Below are 24,408 nucleotides of genomic sequence, written 5' to 3' on the forward strand. Positions count from 1 at the left end.
TAAATGCCCTACTGGTAGTTCTTTACGGGACTCCTCCAAGGGAGAGATTTCACTGCCTCTTTAGGGAGGTTGTTTCATTGGCCAGTTGCCGGATATGGCAATTAGGGCTTCCTTGCCCTTTGAGATAATTACCCAGGAGATTACCCAGGACGAGGAGGTGCAAGGAACGCTGATCAAATTTGCAGATGACACAAAATTGGGTGGGATAGCTAATACCCTGGAAGACAGAAACAAACTTCAAAGGGATCTTCATAGGCTGGAGTACTGGGCTGAAAACAACAGAATGAAATTTAAGAGGGATAAATGCCAAGTTCTACATTTAGGAAATAGAAACCAAAGGCACAGTTAGAAGATGGGGGACACTTGGCTCAGCAATACTACAAACGAGAAGGATCTTGGAATTGTTGTAGGTCACAAGCTGAATATGAGCCAACAGTGCGATATGGCTGCAAGAAAGGCAAATGCTATTTTGAGCTGCATTAATAGAAGTATAGCTTCCAAATCACGTGAGGTCCTGGTTCCTCTCTATTCGGCCCTGGTTAGGCCTCATCTAGAGTATTGCGTCCAGTTCTGGGCTCCACAATTCAAGAAGGATGCAGACAAGCTGGAGCGTGTTCAGAGGAGGGCAACCAGGATGATCAGGGGTCTGGAAACAAAGCCCTATGAAGACAGACTGAAAGAACTGGGCCTGTTTAGCCTGGAGAAGAGAAGATTGAGGGGCACTCTTCAAATACTTAAAAGGTTGTCACACAGAGGAGGGCCAGGATCTCTTCTCAATCCTCTCAGAGTGCAGGACACGGAATAACGGGCTCAAGTTAAAGGAAGCCAGATTCCAGCTGGACATCAGGAAAAACTTCCTGACTGTTAGAGCAGTACGACAATGGAACCAGTTACCTAGGGAGGTTGTGGGCTCTCCCACACTAGAGTCCTTCAAGAGGCAGCTGGACAACCCTCTGTCAGGGATGCTTTAGGGTGGATTCCTGCATTGAGCAGGGGGTTGGACTCGATGGCCTTGTAGGCCCCTTCCAACTCTGCTATTCTACGATTCTATGTGGGAAGCCCACGCATCATTCCAGCCTCTCTGAAGGCCACAGGGGTCTGCAGAGTGTGGGATGGGGGTGTGAATCCAACTCTTTCTTTGTATCATTCCTCTTTTCCCCCTCTTAACTTTTCTCTCTCTTCCCTGTTATGTGACCCTGGCTGCTATTCCTGGTGCAGGAGCGCTTCCCAGAAGTAGCTGCTGAATATCTTGATCCATCAATAGCCTATTGGGAGCCATTCTTGGGGAGGATGTCACAGGAGGAGCAAACTCAGGGCACGTCCCCAGGTAAGGCAGAATTCCTTCTGTCGGAGTTTCTGAGAGCTGCGAAGTCCCCAGGAGAAATTCCAGCTCGCTCTCTTTCTCTCTCGTGGATATTTGAACTGCTTTTCTGTTCCCTTGGCCCTGTAGGTGAGAAAAGTGCTCATACCTCACCTCTCCCCATGGCATATGAACACTGCTGTCTCTTTAAAGTGTGTTTCCTCCGCCTTTGTCTCCCTCGCAGGGCGTGGAATGACATCGCTCCGCCTCTCTGAAGCAAGTCCTCTTTGTGGTGGAGAGGGATCCGTTCCTGCGCAGCCAACTCAGGTAATAATAATAATAATAATAATAATAATAATAATAATAATAATAATAATAATAATAATAATTTTATTCCTTACCCGCCTCTCTGTTTGGATCGAGGCAGGGCAGAACAATAACTATGAAATACATAAAACTGAATTAAAAACATAGTACACATTATTAAAACATCCTGGGTCCAGAATGATGCATGGTGTGGAGAATGTGGACAGGGAGACATTTTTCTCCCTCTCCCATAACTGTAGAACCCAGTGAAACTGAGTGGTGGGAGATACAGGAGAGATAAAAGGAAGGATTTCTTCTCACAGTGCATAGAGTTAAACTCTGGAACTCACTGCCACAAGATGTAGTGATGGCCACCAATTTGGATGGCTTCAAAAGGGGGTTGAAAAATTCCTGGAAGCTGAGAAGGCTGTCAATAACTGCTAGTCCTCAGGGCTATGTACTACTATCTCCGGTATAGAAGGCTGTATGCTGGGGAACATGGGTGGGAGGGTGCTGTTGCACCATGTCCCGCTTATTGGTTGGCCACTGTGTGAACAGAATCCTGGACTAGATGGACCCTTGTTCTGATCTTCTGATGTCTTTACGTTCTCCCCATGAAACAGAAAATACAGACGTTATCTGAACCTGTTTCAGGCACAAATGGGAACTTAGGAGCATATAACAACAACAACAACAACAACAACAACATTTATTTCTTACCCGCCTCTCCGTTTGGATTGAGGCAGGGCACAACAATAATTATAAAATAAATAAAGGAAAGGAAAGGAACCTCTTGTGCAAGCACTGAGTCATTACTGACTCTTGGAGGGACGCCAGCTTTCGCTGACGTTTTCTTGGCAGGCCTTATAGCGGGGTGGTTCGCCGTTGCCTTCCCCAGCCGTTATTGCCTTTCCCCCAGCTAACTGGGTACTCATTTTACCGACCTCGGGAGGATGGAAGGCTGAGTCGACCCGAGCCGGCTGCCTGAAACCAGCTTCCGCTGGGATCGAACTCAGGCCGTGGAGAGAGTTTCAGCTGCAGAAACTGCTGCTTTATCGCTTTGCGCCACACGAGGCTCTTCTAAAATACATAAAACTGAATTAAAAACATAGTATACATGATTAAACATCCTAAAAACATCCTAAAATTCCACTGGATAGGCCTGCCGGAACAGATCTCTCCTTCCCTTGCTCGGCTTCGTCCATTTTCTTCCACTGCCCCTCACGCCTGGAACGCTCTTCCAGAACATTTGCGAACTACAAGTTCAATCGCAGCTTTTAAAGCTCAGCTAAAAACTTTTCTTTTTCCTAAAGCTTTTAAAACTTGATTTTGATCTGACTTTTATACTGTTAGTTTTACTCTACCCTGTGCCTGTTTGGTGCATTCTCTTCCCCTTCTTAATGTTTTATTATGATTCTATTAGAATGTAAGTCTATGCGGCAGGGTTTTGCTATTTTATTGTTTTACTCTGTACAGCACCATGTACACTGATGGTGCTATATAAATAAATAAATAAATAAATAATAGCTTTCTTAAATGCTAAAAGTCTATTAAGTTGACGAGTCTTCTTTGGCAGGCCATTCCACAGTCCGGGAGCAGCAGAAGAGAAGGTCCTCTGGGTAACAGTTGTCAGCCTGATTTTGGCTGGCTGGAGTAAATTCTTCCCAGAGGACCTGCGTGTGCGGGGCGGATTGTACGGGAGAAGGCGATCCCGCAGGTAGCCTGGACCCAAACCATGTAGGGCTTTAAACGTGATAACCAACACTTTATACTTCGCCCAGAAACTAATTGGCAGCCCGTGAAGAGATTTTAAAACTGGTGTAATGTCGTCACCCCTAGCTGTACCGGTGACCAGCCTGGCTGCCCTATTTTGAACTAGTTGAAGTTTCCAGACTAGGCACACAGGTAGCCCTATGTAAGTGCATTGCAGAAGTCGAGCCTTTTAGTTACCAGCGAGTGCGCTACCGTCTTTAGGTCTTCCGACTCTAAGAAGGGGCGCAACTGGCATATCAGCCGAAGCTGATAGTAGGCACTCCTGGCTGTCGCATCTATCTGGGCTGTCATTTGGAGTGACGGATCCAGAAACAAGTAGGGGAGAGATCATTGGGGAATTTGGTCTGAAGCCCATTTGCAGGTCTTCATTTTGCTCATGAGGCCTGAAACGTGACCTCTTCCTTAGCTTGGTGCTTCCAGTCAAGGGGTCTAGAATCATAGAATAATAGAATAGCAGAGTTGGAAGGGTCCTACAAGGCCATCGAGTCCAACCCCCTGCTCAATGCAGGAATCCACCTTAAAGCATCCTTGACAGATGGCTGTCCAGTGTCCTCTTGAAGGCTTCTAGGGTGGGAGAGCCCACCACCTCCCTAGGTTCCACTGTTGTACTGCTTGGGCCTTGCAACTTTATGTAGTTTATGTAAGGCGGGCAGTTATGAGGGTTTGTTAGCATAACATAGGGAAAGAAGCTTTGGGGGCATAGAAGGGATTTAGAGGGATGAACAAGTGGGGTGTGTGATGCTTTAAGGTTAAGGGGACAAGTAGAAGAACAACAAAACATTGTATTAGAGGCTATTCAGATTCCTTGTAGATTTAGTGATAAGGGATGTTTTACCGGTGCTATTTGTTTTCTACCCTGCAATCCCCACGCTTCGTTCGCTTTTTATGGGGCGGCCATGCAACACCGTTATTAAATTGTTCCACACCAGCCTCTTCCATCGTTTTTTAAGACTTCGGAAAATCCGTCTTTAAAAAACCCAGTGGAGCTGCAGATCTGTCTGTCTGTCTGTCTGTCTGTCTGTCTCTCTCAGGTGTGCACCAGAAAAGGTGCAGGTGAGGCAGAAGGAGAGGTCTGTCGATGATGCAGATCCTGAGGTCCCATCATTTCCTGTTTTCAGTGCCGCCCACCAATGTCTCTTCCCCCCTCCGTTACTATTCAGTGAATTAAAATTAAAATTGTTCAATTTAAAAACAAAGGAGCCAGGGAAACAGTGGCTAGTCAGTTGAGGAAGGCATCTCGAAACAGAGCTATTTTCAGGAGGTGCCAGAAGCAGCCTAGTGTTGGTGCCTGCCTGACCTCCACAGGCAGGGAATTCCATAGGTAGGGGGCCACCACGCTGAAGGCTCTTCCCCTGGTAGACTCCATTCACAGGATGGGTCTATGTGGAACCACCAGGAGCAGGCCCTCGGATGACCTCAGTGACCTGGCAATTTGGTAGGGGAGAAGGCGCTCTCTCAGGTATCCTGGTCCCAAGTTGTTCAGGGCTTTGTACACTAGTACCAAAACCTTAAACCTGGCCTGGTAGCCAATAGGTAGACAGTGCAATTCCCTCAGCAATAAGCTGAAAAGAGGCAGCTTCTGACAACAGCTGAGCTGCAGCGTTCCGGAGCAGCTTCAAGTAATCCAGCCTGGAGGTTACTAATTCCCGTACCGCTGTGGCCATGTGATCCCTGTCCAGGAGAGGCCATAGTCATATATTTATTATTTGAAATTTAACACTCTGCCTTGGTACATAGAATTCTCTTAATAAAGGTTTTAGTTTGGGTTATCTTGTCTCTAGCCAAATGTCTGAATGGCCTCTCCAAGTGGCTTCACAAAGATGTGAAATAGCGTGGGGGACACCACAGACCAGAAGCCAAGGTGTTGAATAGGAGTCCCTCAACACCACCTTCTGGAAGTGATTCTTCAGGAAGAATCAGAGCCACAGATAAAAGGATATGTTAGTTGAGGGCACTGAATGTCACTGAGAAAGTCCAGCAGAACCAACAGGGACAGAGTCTCCTTGTCCATCTCCTGACATGGGTCATGCGTCAACATTTGCAAAACTTTGGCCCAAACGTATCCTCAAGCGGAGACTATGAGCTCTGCTTCTTTTCATAGAATCATAGAATCATAGAATAGCAGAGTTGGAAGGGGCCTACAAGGCCATCGAATCCAACCCCCTGCTCAAGGCAGGAATCCACCCTAAAGCATCCCTGACAGATGCTTGTCCAGCTGCCTCTTGAAGGCCTCTAGTGTGGGAGAGCCCACAACCTCCCTAGGTCACTGGTTCCATTGTCGTACCGCTCTAACAGGAAGTTTTTCCTGATGTCCAGCTGGAATCTGGCTTCCTTTAACTTGAGCCCGTTATTCCGTGTCCTGCACTCTGGGAGGGTAGAGAAGAGATCCTGGCCCTCCTCTGTGTGACAACCTTTGAAGTATTTGAAGAGTGCTCTCTTGTCTCCCCTCAATCTACTCTTCTCCAGGCTAAACATGCCCAGTTCTTTCATGCCCAGTTCTTTTCTCTCACAGTGTTTGAATCCTGCAGGAAAATGGAAATTGACGCCATTGCAAATGTCTCTTTGTGGAATTATGTGTGAAGGGGGCCTATTTGTACATCCTCCTCCAGGTCCCCCTCTGAGTACCTACTCCGAGGGAAGCTCCGAGGACGGCAACAAAAGAGAGGGCCTTTTCTGTGGTGGCCCCCCAATTATGCAACTATTTCCCCTATGAAGCCCGCCTGGAGCCAACATTGTTATCTTTTCGGCGCCTGGTCAAGACTTTCCTTTTCTCCCAAGCATTTAACAGCAAATGATGAGTTTTAACTGACTCCAAAACGAGCATGGGCCTGGCTGAGGGTTTAAAAATTGCTTAAAATGTCAGCTGTTTTTATGTTTTTGTTTTTAAATTTTGTATATTGATTTTTAATGTTCAGTCTTCTTAATCCAATCTTTTTAATCTTTGCAAACCGTCCAAACAGCAGCAGCAGCATCATTAATAATACATCCTACCTGAGCTCTTCTCTTAATAGGGGATGTTTTTCTTCCTCTTCCAGGGCTCCGTCTCCTTCGAGGAGGTGGCTGTGTATTTCACCAACGAGGAGTGGGCTCTGCTGGGCGCAGCCCAAAAATCCCTGCACCGGGAAGTCATGCTGGAGAATTCTCGGAACGTGGCCTCTCTGGGTAAGGGTCTGGATGGGGGAAGGCCTGGATCTGGGGTTCTTCACCGGAAGTGAGGCTTTCACCAGGGTCCTGTGTGTCTGGGTGCCATGGCTTGGAAGCGGCTGGTGTCCCTCAGCGTCAATGCCTTCTAGCCTGGCAGGATTCCCGGGTCTCTTCACAGGGAGGAAAGCCCTTCTTTGGTGGTCCTCTGACAGAGACAATATCATAGAATCATAGAATAGTAGAGTTGGAAGGGGCCTATAAGGCCATCGAGTCCAACCCCCTGCTCAATGCAAGAATCCATCCTAAAGCAGCCCTGACAGATGGTTGTCCAGCTGCCTCTTGAAGGCCTGTCATGTGGGAGAGCCCACAACCTCCCTAGGTAACTGGTTCCATTGCCGTACTGCTCTAACAGTCAGGAAGTTTTTCCTGATGTCCAGCCGAAATCTGGCCTCCTGTAACTTGAGCCTGTTATTCCGTGTCCTGCACTCTGGGAGGATCGAGAAGAGATCCTGGCCCTCCTCTGTGTGACAACCTTTTAAGTATTTGAAGAGGGCTCTCATGTCTCCTCTCAATCTTCTCTTCTCCAGGCTAAACATGCCCAGTTCTTTCAGTCTCTCTTCATAGGGCTTTGTTTCCAGACCCCTGATCATCCTGGTTGCCCTCCTCTGAACACGCTCCAGCTTGTCTGCGTCCTTCTTGAATTGTGGAGCCCAGAACTGGACGCAATACTCTAGAGGAGGCCTAACCAGGGCCAAATAAAGATGGAGATGGATCTTCTACCACTCCTGCTTTGCTGACTTCAGCCTTGTAGGGCATAGGAAACCTGGAAGCCTCCGAATTTGAGGGGTTTCAAGTGGCAAGGGAGCAGTTTATAGGATTTGCACCCCCAAAGTCTTCTTTTTACCCCTTGTGCTGTTATCAGATTTCTCCCTTTTTCCAGCAGGTGATGATGGACCGTGTGAGATGTCACTGCAGAGGAGCAAACTTGAAGAGATGGAAGAGATCTTCAGAAATCAAGTGGGACCAAAGGAGCATGAGGAAAGCCAAACAGAGAACTTAAGGGATAGATCTTGGCCAGGGGAGACATTTCACAAAAATCCAATTCAGCAAGAAAAACCCAAAGGAAAGAAAATGAACGTCTGCCCAATCTGTGAGAAAATCTTCAACCGTAAATCGGACCTTAATGTCCATCGGAGAATCCACACAGGTCAGAAGCAGCATAAATGTTTGGAGTGTGGAAAGAGCTTCAGGCAGGGTTCACACCTAACTGCCCATCAAAGTATCCACACAGGAGAGAAACCCTATAAATGTCTGGAGTGTGGAAACAGCTTCAGGCAGCTTGCATATCTCACATCCCATCAAAGAATCCACACGGGGGAGAAACCATATAAATGTTCTGTGTGTGGAAAAAGCTTCAATAGGAGCACAAATCTGACTTGCCATCTAAGAAAACACACAGGAGAGAAACCGTATAACTGCTCAATATGTAATCGGAGCTTTTGCGACAAATCGGGCTTTAATCTACATCAGTTAATTCATTCCAGGGATAAGCCGCATAAATGTTTGGTATGTGGCAAGAGTTTCATTCGGCGTTCCCAGCTTACTTCTCATGAAGGAATCCACACAGGGGAGAAGCCATACAAATGCTTGGTGTGTGGAAAGAGTTTCCATCGGAGCTCCAACCTTACATCACATCAGAGAATCCATGCAGGAGAGAAACCTTATACGTGTTCCATCTGTACCAAGAGCTTTTATGATAAGCAGCACCTTCTTAGTCATCAGAGAATCCACACAGGGGAGAAACCATATAAATGTCTGGAGTGTGGGAAAAGCTTCAGTCAGAGGATTTATCTTACTTTACATCAGAGAACTCACACTGGAGAGAAACCCTACAAATGCATGGAATGTGGAAAGAGCTTCCATCGGAGTGATAACCTAACTTTGCATCAAAGAACTCACACAGGAGAGAAACCATATAAATGTTCACAATGTGGGAAGAGCTTCAGCCAGAGCTCAAGCCTTACTTCCCACCAAAGAGTCCACACAGAAAAGAAAACTTACGAATGCTTGCACTGTGGAAAGAGCTTCAGCCAGAGCTCAAGCCTTATTTCCCATCAAAGAGTCCACACAGAAGAGAAACCATATGTATGTCTGGAGTGTGGAAAGATCTTCAGTCAGAGAAGAAACCTTATTAGACATCAAAAAATCCACTCCGGAGAGAAACCACATCCATGCTTGGAGTGTGGAAAGAGCTTTTATGATAAGTGTAAGCTCAAGAGACACCAGAAAAGTCACGGAGAGGAAGGAAAACCGATAATGTCTTGGAGCGTTGAAATGGCTTCAGATGGTGTGCCAGTCTTATGCCCTCTCAGAGAATTCAAACAGGAAGAGCACTATAACGTTTCTGAGGTTGAGTAACAAATGTCTTGTTCATTTGGCCCTTATAAACATTAGAGAATACCCGTTGGAGACACACCTTACCCTCCCTTCCTCAAAAAAATACTTGGGGGTATAGAAAGAGTGTCTGTGTCAACTATATTAATGCACACGTTCTTTTGTGTACCAAGATCTTTTGTGAGAATCCGAACTTGGGTCACTTGATGTTTGTGACAAAAGTTGGGTCCAAATTCCTTGTGGCTTGACTGAGTAATTTCTTCAGTAGCTGAGTGTTACTACTCAATCAGCTTGCATAAGCTTCTTTTCATTTTCCCCGTGCCTTAATTCTTTGCCTGCATTTCTATTTTCCTACCAAAAAAATATACACTTGGTGAAACCCTATTCTGTCTAGAGACCTGGTTTTTTTTTTTATTCTGTGCCCTGCCTTTCCAAGTGATGGCTGCATTATTAAACAAGTTTAGATTCTAAGAGTGTTTCTGTGTTCTTCTGGTTAGTAATTCGGGTGGTAGATTCGAATAACTCTAGAATTGAGGTTCCAGTTCTCAGATACTGAGGCTGTCAGCTAAAGGTCTCCGGGCTGTCTACACGGTGCTGCTTTCATTGCTGATCCCCCTAAGAAACCCACAGCATCGCAGTTGTGAAGCGACAACCGCCACGATTCACGGGCAGGATTGAACGTGGAGAATTCTGCCCCGAAACTTCACAGCATTAGGTTACACATCCGTGACACAAAGCAAACATGTAGACGGGGTGATCCGGTGGACATTGTTTACTTGGATTTCCAAAAGGCTTTTGATAAAGCCCCCAACAAAGACTCCTGAGTAAACTCAGTAGACATGGAATAAGAGCAGAGGTCTACCACGACACAGGCTCTGAACACCAGACCTTACCACTACCACCACTTCTTATGGGACGATACAGGCTCTGAACACCAGACCTGGCCGAGGCTGCTCCCTGCTCAAGCCAAGCACCACCGCTTGATACGCCTGAGGCAAGGGATAAAACCCACCTTCCTCCAAACTATGTGGAGAAAGGGGTTTAAAATGGAGAATGGATTTTAATAAATATAATAATGCGCTGTGAGTTATATCTGCTGAGGTGAATGATTGTCAGAGTGGGTGCTGAATGTGTAAACTTAAGATGATAAACGCCAAACAGACACACGGGACTTTTGTGGTAGTTTAAAAACAAAACAATCAAAAATTATTTTTAAAAGTTCATAAGCTTTGTTTCAAATAACAACATTTAAAACCCTTTTTGAAACCTTTCATACAATCCGGTCACTCATTCACATTCGCGCTTTCCTTTTTCTCACACAATCACTCTTGAACTTTCTTTATTCTCAGTATTGATTAATATACTTCCACTACGGGCACACCACACTCTAAAGACACCACTCACTACACTGACGCTCAAATTTCCCAGAACTTAAGTACCTTAAATACAGAGAGCACTACAGACTCTAGGAGTACCTAACAAGTCTCCCTGAAAAGGTTCCCTGAAAAGGTCTCCTGAAAAGAACTCTCAATCCCCTCAGTCAAGCCCACTCAGGCCAACATTCTAAAAACCACAGACTTACACACTGCAGACATACATTTGGAATTGACTTGTGGGGTGTAATGCCACAAGGTCCTCTTAAGGATCAGTAAATAGCTAAAGAACAGAAAGCAGAGTGTAGGAATAAATGGTCAATTCTTCCGATGGAGAGAAGTAAATAGGTCCCACAGGGATTGTTATTGGGATCAATTCTTTTCAACTTGTTTATAAATGATCTGGAATTAGGAGTGAGCAGTGAAGTGGCCAAGTTTGCTAACGACACCAAATTATTTAAGGTTGTTAAAACACAAAGGGATTGTGAAGCGCTCCAAAGGGATCTCTCCAAGCTGGGAGAGTGGGCGTCCAAATGGCAGATACGGTTCAAGGTAAGCAAGTGTAAGGTGATGCACGTTGGGGCAAAACAACACCCAACTTCAAGTATAACCTGAAGGTATCTGAGCTGGCGGTGACTGAACCAGAAAGAGATCTTGGGATTGTGGTGGACAGCTCCATGAAAAGGTCCACCCGGTGCGCGGCCGCTGTAAAGAAGGCAAACTCCATGTTAGGCATTATAAGAAAAGGGATTGAGAATAAAACGGCCAGTATCGTACTGCCCTTATGCAAATCTATGGTGTGACCACACTTGGAATAATGTGTACAGTTCTGGTCACCACACCTAAAAAATGGATATTATAGAGCTGGAAAAAGTGCAGAAAAGGGCAACTAAAATGTTTAAGGGGCTGGAGCATCTCTATGAGGGAAGGCTACATCAACTTGGATTGTTTAGCTTGGGAAAAAGGAGACTAAAGGGAGACATGATAGAGGTGTACAAAATTATGTATGGTCTGGAGAATGTGAACAGGGAGACATTTTTCTTCCTTTCTCAAAATACTAGAACCTGGGGTCATCCCATGAAACATTGGTGGGAGATCCAGGACAAATAAAAGGAAGGACTTCGTCACACAGCGCATAGTTAAATTATGGAACTCTCTACCACAAGATGAAGTGATGGCCACCAATCTGGATGGCTTCAAAAGGGGTTTGGATAAATTCCTGGAGACAAAGGTTATCAATGGCTACTAGCCCTGATGGTTGTGTGCTACCTCCAGTATTTGATGCAATAAGCCTGTGTGCACCAGTTGCTGGGGAACATGGGTGGGAAGGTGCTGTTGCACCATGTCCTGCTTGTCCATCCCTGGCCGATGGCTGTGGGAACAGAGTGCTGGACTAGATAGACCCTTGGTCCGATCCAGCATCAGGGCTCTTCTTGTGTTCTTAAATAGCAACTAGTGATGGAGCTCTCAAATTATGTTTTTTCCTTCTGTAACGCTGCACAACTCCATAGTGGCGAAAGGATGTCTCTGCACACCTATGAAGTTACAGACTGTTGAGTCTTGGCATTTAACATAATTATCTGCCTTTCTTTGTTTCGCCAGTAGTCCCTCGCTGTTGCCGTGCCTACTGTTTGTAAACACTCACCTGGGTCCCACCCCCTACCCTGTATTGGGTAGGGGGTGGGTTCCTGCATTGAGCAGGGGGTTGGACTCGATGGCCTTGTAGGCCCCTTCCAACTCTGCTATTCTATGATTCTACTCTCACAAGGCATTGCCCATGCACAGGAATGTGCTCAGGTGATGCGTACGTATTCCGACAGCATTCCGAAATGGATCCCTCTATATTACATTCCCCACCACCAATAACACATGCTCAGAGAACTGCGGGGATGGTGGAGCAAAGTTAAAGTATGCGGTAAAACAATACCGCAGAAATGTGCAGCTTCGGTATGGAAACGACAATGTCATTGCGAATTAGTGGCTGCGTCGTGTAAACGTGGGTGCGCAAATCTGCAGCCACAACAGAGTCAATTCACCACATGGCGTTTAAATGAAAAGGTTACACTATGACAAATTACATTTATGTACACAGAGAGAAACTGGGAAGGTGCTCCCATTATTTTTGCAATCTGGATTTGTGGTGATGTTCAGGGGACTTTTTCAAATTGCCAAATGTGCCCACAGGCCACAAAGGTTTGGGATCCCTGATATCAACAGAAGTGTTTCCTCTTGCTCCACCTCATTGTTAATCTTTTCACTAAAATGAGTTGGCATAGAGCATAGAAAAGTAGAGTTAGAAGGGGCCTGCAAGGCCATCGAGTCCAACCCCCTGCTCAATGCAGGAATCCACCCTAAAGCATCCCTGACAGATGGTTGTCCAGCTGCCTCTTGAAGGCCTCTAGTGAGGGAGAGCCCACCACCTCCCTAGGTAACTGATTCCATTGTCATACTGCTCTAACAGTCAGGAAGTTTTTCCTGATGTCCAGCCGGAATCTGGCTTCCTTTAACTTGAGCCCGTAATTCCGTGTCCTGCACTCTGGGAGGATCGAGAAGAGATCCTGGCCCTCCTCTGTGTGACAACCTTTTAAGTATTTGAAAAGGGCTCTCATGTCTCCCCTCAATCTTCTCTTCTCCGGGCTAAACATGCCCAGTTCTTTCAGTTCCTATTTTTAGGTGTGGGAATACAAATTCCCTGGTACATTAAAAGGGCTTTGTGATTTATTTTTTACATTTATTTATACATATTATTTCTGTGCCGCTTAAGATCCTGAAATCTCAAAGTGGTTCAAAATAGAATAATAAAATCATAGAATTGCAGAGTTGGAAGGAGCCTACAAGGCCATCGAGTCGACCCGCTGCTCAATGCAGGAATCCACCTGCTCAATACATATACAATGAAGTGCAAAAGCAACGTGAGCACAATGTAACAACACTATTAATATTACAAGAGAAAGAATGATAACAGAAAGCACCATTGTAGCCCATTACAAGTCAGGGAAAGACAGGGTACATATTCAAGAGGCATTTAAAGCACATGACATCGTTAAACTATGGAATTCAATACCACAAGGTGTAGTAAAGGCCACCAATTTAGATGGCTTCAGAATGGGTTGGAGGGATTCCTGAAGAAGAAGGCTATTGATGACTACTAGCCCTGATGGTTATGTGCTACCTCCAGGATCTGAGGCAGTAAGCCTGTGTGCCCCAGTTGCTGGGGAACATGGGTGGGAGGGTGCTGTTGTACCATGTCCTGCTTGTGGTTCCCTTGTCAACAGCTGGTTGGCCACTGTTGACACTCTCCAAATACTTGAAAGGTTGTCACACAGAAGAGGGCCAGGATCTCTTCTCGATCCTCCCAGAGTTCAGGACACGGAATAACGGGCTCAAGTTAAAGGAAGCCAGATTCCGGCTGGACTACAGGAAAAACTTCCTGACTGTTAGAGCAGTGCGATGGTGGAATCAGTTCCCTAGGGAGGTTGTGGGCTCTCCCACACTAGAGGCCTTCAAGAGGCAGCTGGACAACCATCTGTCAGGGATGCTTTAGGGTGGATTCCTGCATTGAGCAGGGGGTTGGACTCAATGGCCTTGTAGGCCCCTTCCAACTCTGCTATTCTATGATTCTATGATTCCATGACACTGTTCAACAGAGTGCTGAACTAGATGGACCCTTGGTCTGATTCAGCATGGGTCGTCTTATGTTCGAATGTCTCTCTTTGTGCCTAAAGGCAATTACGAAACCCTTTTTATTTCTTTGTTTTAAAAAAGAATCCCACATTATCTAACAAGGGAAGAGCAACAGTTAAAATCTGGGACTGCTGAGGACCACTTAACGAAGCAGTCCTCAACTCTCAGTGTAGTGCTTCAGTTTGCAAGTCAGAACACAGAAAATGTCGTCAGAAAAACGTCATCTTGTTGGGAGAAACAAGTATTGTTGTACAAATTCCTCCGCAGCTCGCAAATAAACGCAAGCGTGAGTTTTGAATCTTCAACACAGTTTATTTAGAGAAGTTCTTCAAAAACAAAACAACCAGGCTTGAAGCAGCAAATTATAACAAAGCAATTGTCTCACCATAAATCAAAGTAAGCATAACAGCTTTACGGTTCTCCTTGACAAAAGTTGGCTTTGCATCAAAACAGCATACGCCTTTTTCTGGCAGCAGCTTACGCCATGCCCTCAAACCTCCACTGGCTGACTGCATATTGCTATGAAAGAGCGAGCCTTATACTCCCTTCACTCAATCACTAACAGGTGTGCTGAGTTTGCAAGTCTCAGCCAATAATCTAACCTTAATTACTGTTAAGGTTAACATGAAAACCTGACACATCTGTCCCCAAGGCATTTTATGGAACGCCAGCCACAAAGCCCAGGTTGGGATTGATGAGCTCTGGAGTTTCGGGGGAAGTCATCAGTGTGGGCTGAAGAACCACCCCATGGAACTGATTCTCCCTTGAAGACATAAATGCTGCCTCCTGATTCTTCTGCTCACATGAGATTCCTCCTATTTCTACAGAGCCACAGACATTGGACTCTTCTGGGAGCAAAGTGTGGATGTGGGTCACAGTTAGGGTGACCAACTGTCAGGATTTCCCCGGATTTGTCCTGGTTTTTGTTCTTTCCATGGTGTCAGGGGGGATTTTCTATAATTTTCAATAATGTCCTGGAATGACACACCTTCCTCTTTAAGGCTGCCATTAGCATGGCAGGAGGGAGTGACATGCTTTCTTGAGGCACATCATTCTCCCACCCCGAGCTCCAATTGAGGTCTTAAAGGGGAAAGTGGGTCATTCGTGGACATTATAGAAAAGGCCCCAATTGGAGTGGATGGTGGTGGTGCAGAATGAAAACTTTCCCCCTCCTCCACTCCAATCGGGTTCTTTAAGGTGGCGGGGGAATAACATACTTTCTGCAGGACTCAGAAAGCTGCTTCCCCACACACACACTAGGTGTCCTCTTTTTTGGTTTCCCAAATATGGTCACCCTAGTCACAGTGGTATGCTAGACATGGTCTTTGAGTTATGGGGACACTGCTTTCTTACTGTTCAGGTAGAAGGAAACTGGGTGGGGTGCTGGACCAGTGGCAAATGAAGAACATAGTATCATAGACTCATAGAATAGCAGAGTTGGAAGGGGCCTACAAGGCCATCGTGTCCAACACCCTGCTCAATGCAGGAATCCACCCTAAAGCATCCCTGACAGATGCTTGTCCAGCTGCCTCTTGAAGGCCTCTAGTGTGGGAGAGCCCACAACCTCCCTAGGTCACTGGTTCCATTGTCGTACATAGATGGGAGGGACTCAAGGAATTTGGGTGAAAAGATTCATGCTGTCCGTTTATTCTTTATCTAGTCCACACAAATCTTCTATGTTCAGCCCCATAGGATCCAACTGGGTACATTTGGGACCTGACCCAAGGAGAGTTACTACTTTCCCCTGAACTCACTCTTACATCTACCGACAACTGGACAAACATTTTAGAGACCAATGAGGGAGCTTCATCCAAGAGATCCTCAATTTTGGGGGTACTACTAGCCCTTTCCAGAGCCTGCCAACTCTAGGATACTGCAGTTACATGAGAGAACATAAGGAAATCTAAAGGCATGTAGAAAAGAATTTGAAATAAAATAAAATAATATATACACCAATCAAACTCGAAGATAGTTGGATCATAATATACAAAGTACAGTTCTTCTTCTTCTTCTTCTTCTTCTTCTTCTTCTTCTTCTTCTTCTTCTTCTTCTTCTTCTTCTTCTTCTTCTTTGTATAATAGAAATTAGGAGTGTGTATAATTAGGAATGTGGAGCGCTACCGGCTACAGAAAAACAGTTAAAACCATAACTAGTAGGATTAAAATGAAAAGCTTCTACAATGCTTCGCCTAAGTTGCAATAAAGCCCCTTTTGCCACGTACAACGAAGTCAAAATAGCAGGATACCATGGTGCTAGTAAGACTCAGACGTATGCTTCTTTTTTCTTTGAATGAAGAATCTTTTGCCAAGTGCAGACTACTCATATTTTTATACTTTTGTTTTCATCATGAGATGATCCTTTGCATTCAGATCAGGCCTTAGTACAATAATGTAGCACTTGGGAAGAAAGATGCAGCCCAGGAGCCCAGCACTGGAGGCCAAGATGGAGAAGACCTGCACGGCCACCATGTATTTCCCCTTGGTGCTCAGGTAGGTGGGCACAAAGGACACCCAGACGCTGCAGAAGACCAGCATGCTGAAGGTGATCAGCTTGGCTTCGTTGAAGGACCCAGGCAGCTTCCTGGCCAGGAAAGCCACCGTGAAGCAGATGGCAGCCAGGAAGCCCATGTAGCCAAGGGCAACATAGAACATGGCGACAGATCCTTCATTGCATTGCAGGATGATCTCTCCAGGCTGGGAGTGCATGTCAGAGTCTGGGAATGGGGAAGAGATGCCCAACCAGATGGCGCAGATGACAACTTGGACACTGGAACAGGAGATGACAATGGAATTGGCCAAACTCTTCCCCAGCCATCCCCTCACCCTGTTTCCTGGCTTTGTCACAAAGAAGGCCAGGACCACGGTGATTGTTTTGGCCAACAGCGAAGAGATGGCAACTGAAAAGATGATGCTGAAGGCTGTTTGCTGGAGAAGGCAGGTTACTTTTCTAGGCCAACCAATGAACAAGAAAGAGGACAGGAAGGACAGCAGAAGTGAGATGAGGAATATGTAGGAGAGGTCCCGGTTGTTGGCTTTGACTATTGGGGTTTCCATTAATTTAATGAAGATCCCTAGCACCAAGCCTGTTGTTAAGGACAGGAATAGGGCAAAGGAAACTAGGATGATTCCCAAAGGTTTTTCAAAGGACAGGAAGGTTATGATCTTAGGGATACATTGATCTCGGTACTTGCTTGGATGTTGATCTTCTGGACACTTGGTGCAATGGTCTGCATCTGGAAAGAACGAGAGGAACATCGCCCTTACATCCTTAGCAATATTTGCTCTTTTCCATCCCATCAAGTATGTTTTTCTGGTGTGATTGACAGCAGCATACCTTAATTTCATGCAGGGTTTGGTAATTCCTGCTGGGTTTTCTCCTTGAGAACAAGTCCTGTGAACAGCCTACATTGGGCGATCCATGTATTTAAACAGGTCGTTAACCCATGGATGGGGAACATATGTCCTGCAGGCATGATCTGGCACAAGGGGGTTCATAGAATCATAGACTCATAGAATAGCAGAGTTGGAAGGGGCCTACAAGGCCATCAAGCCCAACCCCCTGCTCAATGCAGGAATCCACCCTAAAGCATCCCTGACAGATGGTTGTCCAGCTGCCTCTTGAAGGCCTCCAATATGGGAGAGCCCACAACCTCCCTAGAGAACTGGTTCCATTGTCGTACTGCTCTAACAGTCAGGAAGTTTTTCCTGATGTCCAGCTGGAATCTGGCTTCCTTTAACTTGAACTTCATATGGATTCCTCTAGGGTCCAAGGCCTAGAATTCAAGCTGCACACCATGGAGGATTCTGTTATCTCTTATGGTTTGATGCTCATTTGTGAATTAACTCAGCTATTACAAAACCCCATTAAGCCTCCACTGACCTCCTTCCAAAGGAAATCAAACTGGGAATCACTCCATCCTTGAAATCTGTCACCCTGGAGAGACGTCTGGTGAACATATCAATACTAACCATGGTGGAGGATGTTCATGCAATTAAAAGTGCAGAAGACAGTCTTGGGCTCTAAATGTTCATCTCTGCCCCCATCCAATGCCTCCACAATGCTCCCAGGAACATCCTACAATTTATTTATTTTATTACATTTATATACCACCCCATAGCCGAAGCTCTCTGAGCAGTATATAAAGTTAAAAACAGTAAACATTAAAAACAAATATACAAAAATTAAAAGCATCAAAAGCATAAAAACAGACAATATCCATTTAAAATAACTATTCTGAGGTCAGTTAAAAAACTCAGCATATATCATTAAATGCCTAGGAGAAGAGCAAAGTCTTGACCTGGCGCCAAAAAGATAACAGTGTTAGTGGCAGGCGAGCCTCGTCAGGGAGATCATTCCACAGTTAGGGGGCCACCACTGAAAAGGCCCTTTCCCTAGTTGCCATCCTCCAAGCTTCCCTCGGAGTAGGCACTCAGAGGCGGACCTTAGATGTTGAGCGCAGTGTATGGGTAGGTTCATGTCGGGAGAGGCGTTCCGTCAGGTATTGTGGTCCCAAGCCATATAAGAAACAATGCTGTTTCTCATGAGTCCCTTTGAGAAATAAATTGAGGATATTACCAACCTGGTACTGAACAGGTTGAATAATAATGTTGACTGGTTTCTGAAGAAGCTTCAAACTGCTCACCTGGTCTTAAAATGACCAGATGGCCTGGCAAAGAGTCTGAAGATGTTTTATGTAGAGATCTGGAAGGCACCAGACTCAATCAGATGACATTGGAAGACATCAGACATATGTTCTAAGACCCCAGACTCATGCGCAAGAAGCCTTTGGACTTTTGATCTGTGATGTTTGATGTTATGGCATTATATCATCCCTGATATATTGAAAAGTGCAGGGTGAGTCATTGTGCTTTAATTTGGTTTTCTGCAAGGAACAACTGAAATTGTTTGGATCAAGAACTTACAGGTGCTGTTAAGAAGAACGGAGAAGTACAAAGCCTTGATGCATGCTCAGATGCTAACTAGGAATAAGGACTGAGCTTAGTAGCTTGTGATTGGCACCTATATTAATAAGAAGACCCAGAATGTTCTTTCTTGATGCTTCCTAATGACAACAATAGCTGGAACAATTGGTTAAGATGATTGCAGCTTTAAGAAAAAGTACCACTGGAAAACATGCTACACTGTACCCACTAGGTAAGATAAGAAACCCCAATAAAAGCACTTTGAAGAGCGTCTACTGACACTCCTAGAACAAAATGGTTGCGAGACGTGGGATAGGGGGCCATTTGGTTTGGATTAGATCATAGAATCATAGAATAGCAGAGTTGGAAGGGGCCTATAAGGCCATCGAGTCCAACCCCCTGCTCAATGCAGGGATCCACCCTAAAGCATCCCTGACAGATGGTTGTCCAGCTGCCTCTTGAAGGCCTCGAGTGTGGGAGAGCCCACAACCTCGAGTGTGGGAGAGCCCACAACTGATTCCATTGTCATACTGCTCTAACAGTCAGGGAGCTTTTCCTGATGTCCAGCTGGAATCTGGCTTCCTTTAACTTGAGCCTATTATTCCATGTCCTGCACTCTGGGAGGATCAAGAAGAGATCCTGGCCCTCCTCTGTGTGACAACCTTTCAAGTATTTGAAGAGTGCTCTCATGTCTCCCCTCCATCTTCTCTTCTCCAGGCTAAACAGGCCCAGTTCTTTCAGTCTCTCTTCATAGGGCTTTGTTTCCAGACCCCTGATCATCCTGGTTGCCCTCCTATGAACACGCTCCAGCTTGTCTGCATCCTTCTTGAATTGTGGAGCCCAGAACTGGACGCAATACTCTAGATGGGGCCTAACCAGGGCCGAATAGAGAGGAACCAGTACCTCACGTGATTTGGAAGCTATACTTCTATTAATGCAGCCCAAAATAGCATTTGCCTTTCTTACAGCCATATCACACTGTTATGGTGAACTTCTTAAATGGAGAGTCTGTGGTAATGTTTGCCTATTTTGACTTGGCTTGGTGACCCACCAGAATCTCTTGAACTCAAATAGCCTAGGTTGTGAAGATAAATGAGACCAAATAATGGATTTTGCAAGGAAGGATCCAGGTTTAGCAGTGCCTTCAAGAAAACCTTCACAGAAAAGTGGTGGGTGAATCTTTGCTCTCCTTCCCATGGACTGTCTTCTCCACTGGAATAACCCACCTTCTTGGGTGGAGATGGTCCCTTCTGCACAGGGATGACAGTCATAGCAGCAACTTGGCTTTCCTTCCTGAACCACCTTGAAGAATCCGGGGCGACAGCTGTCCACACACCTGGATTGAGGCAGGGGCTAGGCGTAAAAACAAAGAACGTCAAGCAAAAATGAATTCGGTTTTTTATAGCTGGTTTCACGTACAATAATGCTTTTTGCTACTAACAGATAATGCACTGTAGTTGCTTTGCATGTTCTGTATCTTCTAATTGCTAAGGATGCTCCTTTCATTGTTACAAGGGAGAAAGGCCTTTGTAAATTGAGGGGGGAGTGAGTGTGCTCCCTGTCACTTTTCTACCTCAGACGTGTTCTATAAAATTGTAAGTGAATTGGCTGTTGTTACATGATGTGTTGTTACATGATGTGCTGTGGATAGACCCATGTACAAACTTGTACACATAGAATCATAGAATAGTAGAGTTGGGCCTGCAAGGCCATCGAGTCCAACTCCCTGCTCATTGCAGGAATCTACCTTAAAGCATACTTGGGAGATGGCTGTCCAGCTGCCTCTTGAAGGCCTCTAGTGTGGGAGAGCCCACAACCTCCCTAGGCAACTGATTCCATTGTCGTACTGCTCTAACAGTCAGGAAGTTTTTCCTGATGTCCAGCTGGAATCTGGCTTCCTTTAACTTGAGCCCGTTATTCCGTGTCCTGCACTCTGGGAGGATCGAGAAGAGATCCTGGCCCTCCTCTGTGTGACAACCTTTGAAGTATTTGAGGAGTGCTCTCATGTCTCCCCTCAATCTTCCCTTCTCCAAGCTAAACATGACCAGTTCTTTCAGTCTCTCTTCATAGGGCTTTGTTTCCAGACCCCTGATCATCCTGGTTGCCCTCTTCTGAACATGCTCCAGCTTGTCTGCATAATGAGACTTATGCCCCCACTTACAAGGAATCTTGAGACATTGGCAATAGAGCATCTATGGCTAAGAAGGCAATTTCCACCCAAAGGGTGGAACATAAGAACATCCAAAAAACAAACCACACCCCGCTGGATCAGACCCAGGGTCCATCTAGTCCAGCACTCTGTTCACACAGGGGCCAGCCAGCTCTCGACCAGGAACCCACAAGCAGGACACAGTGCAACAGCACCCTCCCACCCATGTTCCCCAGCAACTGGTGCACACAGGCTTACTCCGTCGGATACTGGAGGTAGTACATTCAGACACCATTGAAGAAGTGGTTCTGGGCCCAGTGCTCTTCAACATTTTTATTAATGATAGGGTGACCATATTTTGGAAGCCAAAAAGGAGGACAACATGGTCGCCCCTCAGGGGGCATGTCCAGTACCAAGGGGGCGTGTCCAGTACCAAGGGGGCGTGTCCAGTACCAAGGGGGCGTGTCCAGTACCAAGGGGGCGGGTCCACCCGAACATAGCCTTGGTCACATGTCTGATTTTACAGCACACATTTAAGACAAATCTGTTCTACATAACATCTTAATGTTAAAATCACTGAAATAAAGAACAAGTGAGAGATTCAATGTATCTGAAATTAACTTCACTCACTCCTGCTTTTGTAGGTTTTGCTGTACTTTGAAGCTTTTGCTATACTCTGTGTGTTTCATTCTCCCCTTCCCTCAAATATCTTTTCTGACTGAATCTTCACTCATTGCAAGCTGCTGTTGCTGTTAACAGGGTTTGCTACTGGCCCCAGATCTGTTTCAAATTTGGTATGGCTAAAGCTCTACCTAAAAGCTATCATGGTGCCAACTTTCAGCTCTTTAACTTTAAAAATGACGATTTTAAAAATAATAACTTTAAAACCTAATTTTTTAAAAAAAATCCTAAAAAATCAATGGATGAATGGATCTGTTTCAAATTTGGTATGACTAAAGCCCTTCCTAAGAGCTACCATTGTGCCACGTTTCATGTCTTTATCTTTAAAAATGACGGATTTATAAGCATTTTTGTTAATTCCCATTAGAGCTGCTCGGGGGGGGGGGGAAATACAGGCAAATCCGGTCATATGGTCACCCTAGATTTGGATGAGGAGGTGCAGGGAGCCCTTATCAAATTTGCAGATGACACAAAATTGGGTGGGATAGCTAGTACCCTGGAAGACAGAAACAAACTTCAAAGTGATCTTGATAGGCTGGAGTGCTGGGCTGAAAACAACAGGATGAAATTGAAAAGGGATAAATGCCAAGTTCTACATTTAGGAAATAGAAACCAAATGCACAGTTACAAGATGGGGGATACTTGGCTCAGCAATACTACAAACGAGAAGGATCTTGGAATTGTTGTAGACTGCAAGCTGAATATGTGCCAACAGTGCGATATGGCTGCAAGAAAGGCAAATGCTATTTTGGGCTGCATTAATAGAAGTATAGCTTCCAAATCACGTGAGGTACTGGTTCCTCTCTATTCGGCCCTGGTTAGGCCTCATCTAGAGTATTGCATCCAGTTCACTATGAAGAGAGACTGAAAAACTGGGCATGTTTAGCCTGGAGAAGAGAAGATTGAGGGGAGACATGATAGCACTCTTCAAATACTTAAAAGGTCCCACAGAGGAGGGCCAGGATCTCTTCTCGATCCTCCCAGTGCAGGAAACGGAATAACGGGCTCAAGTTAAAGGAAGCCAGATTCCAGCTGGACATCAGGAAAACCTTCCAGACTGTTAGAGCAGTATGACAATGGAACCAGTGACCTAGGGAGGTTGTGGGCTCTCCGACACTAGAGGCCTTCAAGAGGCAGCTGGACAACCCTCTGTCAGGGATGCTTTAGGGTGGATTCCTGCATTGAGCAGGGGGTTGGACTCGATGGCCTTAGAGGCCCCTTCCAACTCTGCTATTCTATGATTCTATGATTCTATGATTCTATAAGTGAATGCTACATTGGCAAATTTATTGATGTTTACACAGATTCAAATGTACAAGCTAGTTTAGGGGAATTAGCCGAGGAAATAGAGGCCTAGAAAAACTGCCATTGTAGTATTATCCATATCTGAATGTAGATCTCTTTGTGTGGGAATCGCCTACATAGCCAATAGACACTCTATTGCCAATGTCTAAAGATTCCTTATAAGCGGGTATGTGGGATGCATTAAACATATGCAAGTTTGTACAAGGGTCTAACTAGAGCACATCACATATCAGACCTGACCCCTTGTTATTTATAAAGAGCCATGCGCACAGATAGTGGTGCAAGATCAATCCTTGCAGGCTTTTAAAAAGGCCTTTAAAACATTTTATTTTACCCTTATCGTCCCGTGATGAGTACTGTTATGGCTACTGCTGTTGTTCTTGCTGGCTTTATAGTTGGCCTTATTGTTTTTAATTGCTGTTTTATTATGATTATGTGTTTTTTGCATTTAAGATTTCAATTGTTTTTATGTATTTTATTGTTGTAAGCCCCCTGGTGACGGCTTCTGTCCTGAAAGGCGGCCAAGAAATGTTTTAAATTGATTGATTAATTAATTGAATATTGGGAAATTAGGAAAGTGGGTCCCATGTTGCAGGTTGGGAGTCCGAGGTGGGTCTCAGCTCTGGACCAGTTGAAGTCCACTGCTTTAGAGGATCAGAGAGGGTAAACACAGTGAAATGAAAGGATTTCTCTCCCTACCTCATTGTGGCCTTTGTGCCACTCAATGACATTCTGGTTGATGGTGAACTTTTGGTCTGGAGATCCCTGTCTTTCTAGTCTCCCAAATTTCATTTGGACGAGGGAGTTATTGGGAAACTTGACCCAGTTTATGATGTCAAAGTCGGCTGCCAGGCCTCCGTTCTTGTCCAAATACATCCCATCCATAGATGTATTGTAAAAATGGGAGTTTCCCAGGAAAGGATGCAGCTAGAATGGCAGAAGAAACACCAGCATTGAGGAAAGAAGAAACCACATTTGATAGCTCTGTTCTGTCCTTTCCATGAATCTAGTTCCAGACCAACGTGCCTGGGTATGTGTTTTAACATCCACAAGGGACTTGATTTCATCTCAAAATGCCTCTTATTTGCTTTATAGTTTTGGACACTGAAGCCATTAGACCTATCCATTTGTTCTGCCATCTTCAGAAACGCACAATGTTTCACCTCACCATGACATTTAGCATTTTCTTAGAGTCTATTTTCAAGACAGCCATTCTGGAATTGTACAATTGTTTGTACCTGTTCACCTGGGATATCTGTGATGGAAAAGGGAATACCTGCCATGGCTGTAGCCTCTGAATGTCCATCCTGCCTCCACCCTCCACCATCGTCCTCTTTGATCTGGATGAATAAGCAGCTTCTATGGCACGGGCCACAG

General features: G+C 45.3%; 1 protein-coding gene and 1 pseudogene across 1 annotated transcript; both read left to right on the top strand.

The window, feature by feature from the left end:
• Positions 1–24,408, top strand: part of LOC134395799 (zinc finger protein 850-like) — a 229,615-nt pseudogene that overhangs the window by 119,105 nt on the left and 86,102 nt on the right.
• Positions 7,475–9,267, top strand: LOC134396400 (zinc finger protein 501-like). Its single transcript, XM_063122886.1, has one exon. It carries the CDS (start codon positions 7,487–7,489, stop codon positions 8,939–8,941), a length of 1,455 nt encoding a protein of 484 aa, XP_062978956.1. The 5' UTR covers positions 7,475–7,486; the 3' UTR covers positions 8,942–9,267.

Source organism: Elgaria multicarinata, chromosome 3 (genome assembly GCF_023053635.1).
Source record: "Elgaria multicarinata webbii isolate HBS135686 ecotype San Diego chromosome 3, rElgMul1.1.pri, whole genome shotgun sequence".
NCBI lineage: Eukaryota > Metazoa > Chordata > Lepidosauria > Squamata > Anguidae > Elgaria > Elgaria multicarinata.